Source organism: Geotrypetes seraphini, chromosome 9, assembly GCF_902459505.1.
Source record: "Geotrypetes seraphini chromosome 9, aGeoSer1.1, whole genome shotgun sequence".
NCBI classification, from domain to species: domain Eukaryota; kingdom Metazoa; phylum Chordata; class Amphibia; order Gymnophiona; family Dermophiidae; genus Geotrypetes; species Geotrypetes seraphini.
In genome coordinates, this window is record NC_047092.1 from 33,368,632 (window position 1) to 33,380,931 (window position 12,300).

Consider the following 12,300-nt stretch of genomic DNA (forward strand, 5'->3'; position numbering starts at 1 on the left):
GGGTTTGGACTCCCTTCTGGCCCAACTACCAAAGGTACGGGGAAGGGGGGTGGGGGGTCGTGGGGGTCGCCAGGGGGGTCGCGGGTCGGCTGGGGGGGGGCGGTCGGAGGTTCTTGGGGGGGGTGATCGTTGGAGGGAGGGGGGTTTGCGTCGAGGGCAGGAGGGCCTGGGATCCCTCCTGCCCGTAATGTAGTGCGGGGTGGGGTTAGGGGGTCGCCGTGGCCAGGAGGGTTTGGGCTCCCTTCTGGCCCGATATTGTCGGGAAGTCGGCGGTCCTTCGGGGTGGGGGTGCGAGTGGTCCTGCCGGGGGGGGGGATGTATCGGACGTCGGGGAGTCGGCCGGGCAAGAGGGCTTGGGCTCCCTCTTGCTCCGATCGTGGATGCGGGTGCGGGTGGGAGCGCGTGCGAGCGGTCGTTCGGGATGGGGGTGCGAGCGGTCCTGCTGGGGGGGTGAATCGGGCGTCGGGCGGGGTGGGAACTATGTTTTAAAACTTTTGTATACCGCGCTCATGCATATAACGCGCGAGGGGTATGCGCGGTAGGTAAAAACGCGTATAACGCGCGCGTTATATGCGTGAAAATACGGTAATTGAATTTAAGCTGCTTTGTCTAGTCTTCATGGCCTGACATCTTCATCTTCCAGAGTATCTGTACAAGAAACTGGCCAGATATCAATCTAACAGAGCTCTAAGATCATTTCAACATGACCGATTTGAAATCCCAGGCCTGAGATATAAAACTGCAATGAACAAGAAAGAGAGCCTTTTCATATGTGGATCCTAATCTACGGAAGTCCATACTTCAAGGATTCATTCACGAAATCCTCCACCTTTCCTTCTGGAAATAATTGAAATCAACTCTGTTCCACCAACACTTTGGAACCCTATGCGATTACTCACCATAGTCAGCATATGTCTGCATAGTCTTATGTTGCCTTTTTGTATGCCTATCATATTCACAGTACACCTCTTTCTTCTCTTCATATTTCTTTAGCACGTATTTAAATACTTCTTACATAGATACTATAATAGATTTTGAGCCCACTGGAACAGAGAGAAATTATCTAATGAATGAAAATGCAACCCTCATTTCTAATGTATTAGTATTGTAAACTGCTTAATACTCATGTACAAATGGTATATCAAATATAATAAAACCATTCAATCCAAATGAAGTAAAACTCTGGAATGAGATGGCATAGGATGAAGTAATCTAAGGAATTTTTTTAACAGAAAGGGTGGTAGATGCATGGATTATCTCCTGGAAGAGGCGGTGGAGACAAAGATTGTCTGAATTCAAGAAAGCATGGAATCTCTTAGGGAGAGAAGGAAATAAGAACATAAGCAGTGCCTCCGCTGGGTCAGACCATAGGTCCATCCTGCCCAGCAGTCTGCTCCTGCAGCGGCCTAAACAGGTCACGACCTGTCTGAATCACCAGAAGGGGCCCCCTTGCCACCTTGGTTTCCTATTGAGTCCTATCTTCCCATCGAAGTCCTAACCCTCCGGTCTTGCACATGCACGACCTGGTTGGGTTTCTATACTTATTACCTGGTTAGCTTTCTCAGTATCCCACGATCCCTTTATCCCTCAGGAATCCGTCCAGTCCCTGTTTGAATCCTTGTACCGTACTCTGCCTGATCACTTCCTCCGGTAGCGCATTCCAAGTGTCCACGACCCTTTGGGTGAAAAAAAACTTCCTTGCATTTGTTTTGAACCTATCTCCCTTCAGTTTCTCCGAATGCCCCCTCGGGCCTGATGTGGACAGGCAGAGACTCAAGACTCACTAAATCAGCGAGTCCAATTTTTAAAAAAGTGAATTGTTGAATTGATTCGAATCGGTAAACCAGGCAGTACTAGGACAGACTATCAGTTGTTATGTTTCTATTTCTAATGCTATGCTGTTAAAGGTGCTATGTTAAGCTGTACTTTCTGAACAGGTGGTTAATAAAGTTCTAGTTGATCATGCTATCCTGACTGATTGTTTGGAGTCAATTGGAATTTCTGGTAATGTATTAAAATGGTTTCAGGGATTTCTGTGCAAAAGATCTTATCAAGTTTATAGTGATGATAAACAATCCTGTCGTTGGGTAAATTCCTGTGGAGTTCCTCAGGGTTCTCCACTATCTCCGACATTGTTCAACATTTATCTTGCATCATTGGGGAATTTATTGCAAAGTTTAAAAGTGAAATTCTATATCTATGCGGATGACATCACTACAGTTGTTCCCCTTACTAACCTGACTCCTGAGATAAAAAATCACTTATCCTTTATCTTAAACCAGATTGAACTGTGGATGACTGAATTTAAATTGAAACTTAACTCTGAAAAAAACAAATTCTTTCTGGCGAGCCCTAATGACAAAATTAAAGATAGGTCAATATCTTTAAATGGTCAGGATTTTCCTATAGACGATTTTATAAAAATTTTGGGAGTGACATTGGACCGTCATCTCACTTTAGAAGAACATACGGATTTGCTAGTCAGAAAATGTTTCTCGGTCTTATGGAATCTCAGAACCATTAAAAAATATTTTGATGTAGCATCATTTTGTCTGCTAGTTCAGTCTTCTATCTTAGGTAGGCTCGACTATTGCAATATTATTTATTTGGGCACATATAAGAAAACACTGAAAAGGCTTCAAGTTATTAAAAATTTAGCACTTCGGCTGATTTTAGGTTTGAAAAAATGGGAACATATTATTCCCTATTATCAAAAACTACATTGGTTACCGATGGAGGTAAGAGTTTTGTTTAAATTTTCCTGTATCTGTTTATAATCAATATTTGGTACGGCTCTTGAGTACTTGGTCTCTCAGTTTTTTCTAGACCGTTTTAACAGGCCTACATGCAGAATCCATATGTTTGCTTACCCAACAGTAAATGCTTGCCGCTTTAAAAGATTTATGGAGAGAACTCTTGCATTTTGGGCAGGTAAATTGAATGACTGGTTAGGTAATATTATTATGCGTGCTCCATCTTATTTTACTTTTAGAAATTAGTAAAATCACAGTTGTTTGATCAATTTGTAACCTGATTCACAGTTTTTAATCTTTAATCTTGTATGTATTTCTGATGATTTGTATTGTATTTTTTTTGCTGATTGTCCAGTACTTCTCAATGTAAACCACCTTAAACTATTATGGCTTTGGCAGTATACAAGAATAAATTATTATTATTATTATAAAAATAAAACTGTGTGCCTAAACTGAGCATAGTCTAGTGCACTTTCTTGCACTGGCCCCCAGACTAAATTTAACTAGTATGGTGCACAACTCGTATCATCACCAATATAATTAGGATGCACCAATAAACTTTCAGCATGCATGTTAAAAATATGCTGGCAATGCACATCATCAATTAGACCACTTAGCTCTTTGTTATAAGAAGATTAAACAGCATTGGTTTTACCCTACTGTATGAATGTACTTTCCGGTAGCATCTTTACAAATCTCATTTTAATATCATGCAGGATAAATGTTTAGGGGCTATAATTATTTCCAGGAACTCCAGAAAACCAGACGAAACAATTTATGTAGCAATATAATTGCCACTGTATTACTAGTTGTTAACTGTACTCTCCAAAATAATAAGATGTATACAAATGCGATATCTTTTGCGTGAGGAAACAATAACAGTTAGAATAATTGCATATTCTACGACCGTAAGGGATCGCTAAACAAAGCACCTACTGTAAACTCCGATTTAAAAACGTCCCTTGTGCACTGCCCCCTCTCTTTCTTAAGAAAAAAAACCACATACCAAAACAAAACATTTGATACACGTGTCCCTATGACTCTTGTTTATTATATGCATCTCGACCGCTAAGCACACCGGGAAGTGTAGTATTTCTGCTGGGTCGCTCCCTTGGGCGTTCTAGGTTCTTGTCCGTTGGGAAAAGACGTTTAAAGAACTACAATCCCCAGTGTGAAAGCCAATTAGAATTCAGCCTGCATGATCAAAAAGTGCTTAAGAAGCCGCCCAAGAGGTAACGTAGTTTTGATTTGATAGGCGGCTTCCACCGTCAATTGACAAGAAACTTCGTTCATCTCCGCCTTAGCACCTAGTACTTCGATCCTATGGGAAACGGTCGCTCCTTGACTGACGTCCAATTTAGCCAATGAGAGCAGGAAATCACTCGTAACACAGTGCCCCCTGAAGATTTTTTAAGAAAAGAAAAATTTGGTAATGGCGACGGGTCTGGTGAGTAAGAACTAAACTTTTAGCTGTCGCGCGGGGCATAAGCGACCCATGAGCCGCGAAGCGAGGGAAGAACGCCAGGAGCCCCGTCGGCGTCCGGAGAGCACGGGGCTCGGTAGCGGGGCCGCTGACAAGCGGCCACCGAGGGGAGTTCAGCGCCGTGACGTTCACTGTTTTTATCCTCCAGCTGCAGGCTTTGTAGTTCGTTGCCTTGGGAAGTGGAGCGCAGCCCTTCGGCTCTTTCCGTTTCCATTCATTCCGTTGGGTCGACCGACTTCCCATTGAAGGGAACGAAGCGCAAAGAAAAAGACGCCGCGACAGACGGGGACCCGTCGGTTGACAGATGCTAACGCTCGAGGGAGGCGAAACGGGCGAACGCGCGCAACTTTGGTAAACACAGTGCGCGGAAAGAAAACTGGCGAGGACGTAGCAGCTGGCCGCCGCGGGAGCGTGTGGGCGCCGGGCGAACCCGCTCGCCCCGAATGAATGAGCGCCTTGAAAATGTCTGACTGACAGGACACGTTTGTCATCCCGTTTCTGGACCTTTTCCGAAGTGGACGGAGCGATTCGCCGCGCGGGGAAGCCGTGGCCTAGCTCGCGCCGTTTCGCTCGCCAAGGGAGGGGGAGGGAAAAAAAGAGGAGCGGGACGGAGAAAATACCTTTTTGGAGTGAACGAGAAGCGTCGCGCCGGGGAACAAGAAGGAGCGGAGCCCGCTGGGAACCGCCAGGGGAAACCGGAGACGCGGTGTCAGCAGTTTGGGGGGGGGGGTGATATGTGTATGCGCGCGCACTTCGGGCGCTGGCGGGGGTGCAATATAATTGCAAGTGCCTCCACCTCCCCCCTCCCTTCAGCCGCGGAGTTTAGGTCTCTTTTCCGAATCCGCTTTGTTGGGATTTCTTACGCAGCGGTGAATGAATGGAGCTGTGCGCGCATGCGTCAGGTCCTCCAACTTAAAGTTTATAAACATGGTGTCACGTGACAGAGCTTTAAATGGCCGCTGGTGGAGGCTGTAGTCGCTGAGCGACTTGTCAGCTGTTGTTAGGTTGAAATATGGCTTTTGACTAGTTAAAGCTTTTTTTTTTTCTTCTCTTCCTTGTGATTTTTCCCTGCCTCTAGTGGCCAGAAGGGGTCTTTAACGTTCTAGTATTAAGAATCTCGAAACAGAAACTTTAGTAGAAATCTGTTTACTTCTCGGCTTGGAGAAAGACAGTTCTCAGATATTATTAGTTTACTGGGTATTGCATAATCGAATATGTAAAGTTCCAGTGCTGGGAGCGGAAACTGGCAAATCGTAGAGGAAGCCTTTCTGCAGACTGAACTGGAGGAGGATCTTTAATCCTAAAGCTCTGAAGAAATATTTTGTTAAGGGTATCTTGTGCTAATACGCATTTTAGTCTTAATTTAACGTTTCTTCTGGGAGCCAAGGAGTAAGGACTAAATTGTGATGTTTTTGGTTGAGCTTTTTCTCTGTGTTTGTTGTTGGAAAAATAAACAGCAACTCCAAGTGATTGATTAATTTCAAAATCATTTGTGAATACAATTACTCTGCATAAATTTTTTTTATATATATACTTTGCATTCACATTTTGAGAACAAGCTGAGAAATAGAATAAAGGTCAATATCCACTTTTATTTTGATATTTAATTGTAAAAGTGAGCTGCTCATTACTTTTTTTTTTGTTCAATATTTTTATTGGTTTTAGAGAAAACACAATAACAATAAAAGATATACATAACAGTGATAGGTATGATAAATAACATAATCATATTCCACAAAGAGGACATGTATTCATGGAAAGTCAATGGTGATCATGAATACATTTTGATGTGCAGTTGCATGTGAATTGCATATATGATATAGTTAAACATGAACCAGTGAATGATATGGTATAAAATGAAATAAGCATATTGAACAAACATATGTACCCAATACAACAAAGAAGGTGATACATATTCTGTAGTAGTTGCTCATTACTTCTTAACTACACTAGGAAGTTACAAAATGATACTGTTATGTGCCTTGTGTATATGGGGGGGGGGGGGGGACTCTGCTTTTATTTATTGGGATTTATTAACCACCTTTTAATGAACAGTAAATAGGTACTGTTAAGTATTTTCCCTATGGCCCCTTTTTACTAAGCCTCAGTAGAGGTTTCTACCACTGCTTGGAGCAGCATCAGAGCATTTAGCGCTCTGGCTTAGTAAAAAAAAAAAAAAAGGGTGTGTGTGTGTTTGCAATATGTAGTTCATGGCCCTCCAATGTTTGCTCTGGCTGGAAAGCCACTAAGATAAGTGTTGCTGTTCTCCTTTAGAGTATATATTTGAAGCATACATTTGAATAATATATTTGATGAATTGATTATAGGTTTTGATATTACAATTAGATTAAATTAAAAAAGCAATATTCAAAAATCAATAACAGAGTTGAACCCTCAGTTTTTAGCTTCTATATTAAATAAATATTAATTAAATAAATAAACAAGCAAAATTAAGGGTAGGAAGGAGGTTTTGAAGTAAATGATTATATGCATGCATTCAGATTGAAGACTAGAAATAACATCCATGTTATAAGAGGTCTCTTTACTGAGAATGGTGCATTCTTTATGATACTTCAACCTCTTGTTCAATTCACTGGGGGATATCATTTGAATGTTAATAATGGGTCAGTAGAAGTGATACATAAATTACAAAAGAAAACAGACACTGATATGCAAAGTAATATTTAAAGCAAGCATTGTATAAATTATCCATTATACCTGGCAGGCTCACAATCTAACTGTGGTACCTGGTGCTATGGAAGGTTAAGTGCCTTGTCCAGAGTCACAGGATATAACCATCTTCCAGTTGCTTTCTGTCTGCTGCTTATTGCTATGTAATTAGTAGAGTAAGGGAAAGATTTTTCATAACGGTAGTTTAGTTAATTATTGTACTTTTACACCAGTGTTTCTCAACTTCTTCTAGCCAAGTATCCCCGACCATCAACCATCCAAGCTCCGCTTCTGAACTTGCCCCCATAATAATAGTACTAATTGGAATGCAATTTCTTCCATTTATTTTTCACATATACACAATAGAATCTTATTAACAATACATAATGGTAACTACAGAATTAAACTAAACAAATCACACTGTATGCAGAGAAAATTTTAATTATCATTTTATGGGTTTTTTTCCAAAGAGGTCAAGGCAGATGACTTTAAAATATGCAATGTCACCTCAGTAACAGCTACAAAAAATTAGACAACTATAGTACAACAGTGTTCTCCCCAGAAATTTTTTCTTGCCGGGTGGCACGAAAAAATAGCCGGGTGGGATGGGACAGGGAAATATGTTGGTGCAAATTTGATGCTATGCAAATTAACCCTCCCTGCTTACAGTGAAGGAGTAGGAGTGGGGAAGAGGGTTGGCCCACGACCTGGAACGCTATGAAAGTTACCCCTCCCTGCTCACGGTGAAGGAGTAGGATAGGGGTGTCCAACCTTTTGGCTTCCCTGGGCCACACTGGACAAAAAAGTTTTCTGGGGCCGCACAAACACCAACACTAGCTGATGAGCAAAAAAAAAGGCTGAGCAGGTCCCAAATTTGCAATCACTAATATAGAAGATGTACGTATCTAATAATAAACCTTCATTAAAGGGACACTGTGGAGAGGAACCCAAAAAAGCAGTAATTCTTACCCTGACTGAGTGATCCTCCACGTACACCGCTGACAGTGGGAGCAGCCACAGGCTTCCGCATCCCCACTCTGATGAGCAGGGATGCGTGTTCCTGGTTCTCCCATTCACTTCTATTACAGCTATGGTGAGCCTCTTCAGAGGTGAGCTTCATCAGAGTGGGGATGCTGAATCAGCTGTCAGCAGCGCACGTGGAGGATCGTTTAATCAGGGTAAATATTACTGCTTTTTTGGGCCTCCTCCCTGCCCCCCCCCCCTTGGTTTTCATGTATGCATGAAAGCAGGGGCAGCTTAAGGATATTGCCTTTGGCTGCAAAGCTTGGAAATTTTGAGTTGCCAGACTGGAGGAAGGCTTGGGAATCTCCACTAGCTCAAGTATTTATAAATTGCACTCAGGCAGGGAGAAACTTTGGTGCCCCTCCACTAATTTTGGGCTCCAGTCCCTCCCCCAAATCAGCTGTATATGACTACGCCACTGAATACAAAAATAATTGTGATGCACATATCCCAAAGCTAACATATTCCAGTTAATAAATTCATAATAAAACAATTTTTTCTACCTTATTGTCTGGATGTTTTGTTTTTCCATCATCTTGGTCCCAGTTTCTCTTTCTGCTTTATGTCTATCTTCTACCAATTCTCTTTCCAATGTCTGCTGTCCAGTTTTTCTCCTCTTCTCAATACTGTTCCATTCTTTCCTTATGCCTGTCTCCAACGTATTGATTTTTCCCTTTCAGCCTTCTTAACTTTTTCTCTTTTTTGCCTCTGTCCACTCAAATCTTGCCTTCTTTCTCACCCTTCTTCTTTATAAATGTTTAGCTACCTCTCAATTCTCCATCTTCTCTCAGTCCTTAGCTCTCCCATTTCCCATCTCACTCCTTTCCCAGCCTCCTATTTCCTTCTATCTTCCCCCCATTACCACATTTCTACCACTGTACTCACTGCTCTCTCACTCATCTTGTCATTTCCCTTTTGACCTCATCCACATGGCTCACCACTTTCAGAATCCCCCTCCCTCTCTCCACTGGTCAGGCTGTAACTCCCTGTCTCTTTCTTTCCATCACCTGCCTAGCATCTTCTTATCCCAGCTCTCTTCCCTCCTGCCCTCCCATGGGTCCATCTCTCCTCCTCTATCTCCATGGTCCAACATTTTGCTCCCTCTCTTTTCTGTTTTCTTCTTCCCTCCCCCTTTGATGCTGAACAATGAAATGGAGGGGAAAAAAGAGAGATGCTGCATCTCTGCCTTCCATCCACAGACCTAACATTTCTCCCTCCTTCCCATCCCAAGATCCAACTTCTCTCCCTTTCTCTTCCCAACTGACCCCATCCCATCTCTCCCCCTGCCTGCCTGCCTCCCTTCCCCAGGTCTACCATTTCTTCCTTTCTCTTCCCAAAAGTTCTCCCTTCAAATATCTTTTTCCCTCTTCCTCCACACCAATGCTATAAATTCTGTGCAGGGTATCAGGATTATGCAGGTAAGATGAACTAGACCATTTCTAGAATGCTTTTGAAGAGTTGTCAAATGTATCTACAATTGATCTGGATCTCTAGAGCAGTGTTCCTCAACCTTTTGACACCTAAGGACCGGCAGAAATAAAATAATTATTTGTGGACTGGCAGTTGAAGAACACTGGGCTAAGTCATGCCCATCTCCACTCAATCTCTGCCCCAAACCCCGCCCCCATAATAGTACTAATTGTAACACCATTTGTTCCATTCATTTTTCAAATAAACACATAATATAATTGTATTAACACCACATAATGCTTAACCACAAAATTAAAATACACAAAGCACACTGTATGCTTTTTAATATTCATTCCTAAAACAGATATAACCCCATGCAAATGCAGGACCAAAAACTAAAAGTACTAATATTTACAAACAAACCCTAAGATGCAAGACTCTGCAAGCAGTACAACCCCAGACGAAAAGAAACAAATGCATTTCTTCCTGAACAGACAAATCAATAATTAAATAAAAAAAAACAGATAAATCAATCACTAAATAAAAAAAATAAAAGCATTTCTCCTACCGTTGTTGTCTCTCTCCCTCCATGTGCCTTGCCTTCTGGCCTGCCCCCCGGTGTTATCTTTGGGCCAGTCCACTTTGCGATCAATGCAGCATCTTCGGGCCAGCTCCCTGAGTGCTGCATTGCACAAAGCTGTGGGCATCAGCTCCTCGCATGCATCCCGCGCTTCATCTGGAAGCCTTCCCTCTGACGTTGCGATGTCAGAGAGAAGGCTTCCGGTTTAAGCGCAGGTCGCATGGAGAAGCCTTTTCCCATGGCTTTGTGCACTGCAGCACTCAGGAAGCTGGCCCGAAGACGCCGCGTTGATCGCACTATGGACTGGCGGCTGAAGAACGCTGTCTTGTGCCCGATGGATGTGCCGGTCCTGTGAACCGGCAGAAAATTGCTGCAGACTGGCACCGGTCCATGGATTGGTGGTTGAAAAACACTGCTCTAGAGCACCTGGTTTTGGGCATTTCCACCAGCTGTGTGCAGTGAACTTTTATCCCTCTACATGAGGAACTATCCTCTGGGAATAATTTTTAGTCTTCTTCCTTTTGGATAGAGTGATTGTCATTCAATCAGTCATAGCTGCCAGTGCAGAAATTAGAAATAAATTTAAAGAAATGGATCAAGTTATTTTGGTCTGTTCCCATTTTGTACTGTATATGAAGGTTTCAATCCCTTATACAAAGTTCTGAGTTTATTCAAGAACAAATATATGAAATACCCCAAAATACTCACCAATTTCACCAATTAATAATTCAGAAACTCCAATCAGAGTCTCAGGACTCCTACAGTCACTTTGGTTCTTGGGACACATTTTTTTTTTGCAAGCCGCGCACCAATCCTCTTCCCTGTCTCTACTCCAGGGGTGTCCAACCTCGGCCCGACAAGGAGTTTTGTGCGGCCCAGCTTCTCTCTCCCTCCGGTAGTAGTTTTCTGGCCTGCTCCCTTCTGCAGTCAGCTGCGGGTGGCATCGGCTCCTCGCGCGTGCGATTCATGGCTGATTCGGAAGCCTTCTCTCTGACGTCGTGACGTCAGAGGGAACGCTTCTGACACAGCCACAGATCGTGCGCGAGGAGCCGACGCCACCCGCAGCCGACTGCAGAAGGGAGCCGGCCAGAAAACTACCTGCCGGAGGGAGGGAGAAGCTGGGCCGCACAAAACTCCTTGTCGGGCCGCGGATTGGACACCCCTAGAGTAGGGACAGGGAAGAGGATTGGAGCGCGGCTTTGATGCTGGTGGTGCGGATGCAAGATGACAGCCGGGCGCTCACCTAAATTAGCTGGGCGGAGCGCCCAGCTAAAACACGCTAGGGAGAACACTGGTACAAAAATATAGACAGCAGATAAAAATTCTCATAACTAACACATTTTGATCACTAAACTGAAAATAAAATCATTTTCCCTACCTTTGTTGTCTGGTGATTTTTATTTTTCTAATCATCCTTTCCCAGTCTCTAGTTGCACTTCCTTCTGTTTGTGCTCTTAATTGTGTTTCCAGGGCCTTCTTATCCATTGGCTCTTTTTCTCTTCTTCACTTTCTGCCCTACATCCATCTTTGGAATTACCTTTTAACATTCAACTTTTTTCCATTTTGCTCTCTTCTCTAAATCTACATTTCCATGTCTTACTTTCCTATTTCTCTCCTCTCCCATAGTCTGACATATCTCTCTCCTTTCCTCCCTCCCAGTGGTCTGACATCTCTCTCCTTCCCTCCCTTAATCCAGTCTCTGTCTCTCTCTCTTTCTCCACTGCCCTTCCACAGTCCCAAAACACCTCTCCTTCTCCCTCCTCTGCCCCCAGTGCAGTAACACCTCTCCTCACTTTCTCCACGGGTCCAGCAGCACCTCTTTCTCACACCACCCCCACCACCCAGGTCCAGCAGCAGCACCTCTCGCTTCTCCCCCAGGTCCAGAAGCACCTCTCCCCTTTCTCTCCTCTTAAGGTCCAGCAGCAGCAGCTCACTGTATGTGTTTAATTCCCTGCACAGCTGCTAACAGCCTTAGTGATTCCATTAAGCAGCCTCAGGGCATTTGCTAAGCCGGATGTGCCTCTGAAGAAAGGGGAAGTTACATCATCAGAGGTGGGCCTGTCTTAACAAAGGCCTCGAGGTTGCCTGACGGAATCTCTAATGCTACTGGCAGCTGTGTAGTGAAGTAGATGCACAGTGATCTGCTGCTAGTCAGGGGGGTAGGGAAGGGAAAACCACAGTGGCGGTGGAAGGAGGGCGGGAGACATGATGGCGGTGGCGGAAGGAGGGTGGGAGATTTGCAATACTGTGTATCCCCTGCCAAAGGTACGCATGTTGAGAACCTCTGTTCTAAACCACCTTGAACATAAAAATATATTTTTAGCTAATATAATCTAACCTTCGTCCTGGAGAATTAAATGCTCTGATGCTTATAGAATTCC

At 43.6% G+C, this 12,300-nt stretch overlaps 1 protein-coding gene across 1 annotated transcript in view; it reads left to right on the forward strand.

Moving 5' to 3' along the window:
- The first annotated feature begins 4,004 nt into the window (after positions 1 to 4,004).
- HBP1 (HMG-box transcription factor 1) overlaps positions 4,005 to 12,300 on the forward strand; it is a 61,593-nt gene continuing 53,297 nt past the window's right edge. The window contains exon 1 of the mRNA XM_033958865.1: positions 4,005 to 4,200. Coding sequence (XP_033814756.1) covers positions 4,186 to 4,200 — 15 coding nt within the window. The 5' untranslated portion in view covers positions 4,005 to 4,185. The remainder of the gene's footprint in view (positions 4,201 to 12,300) is intronic.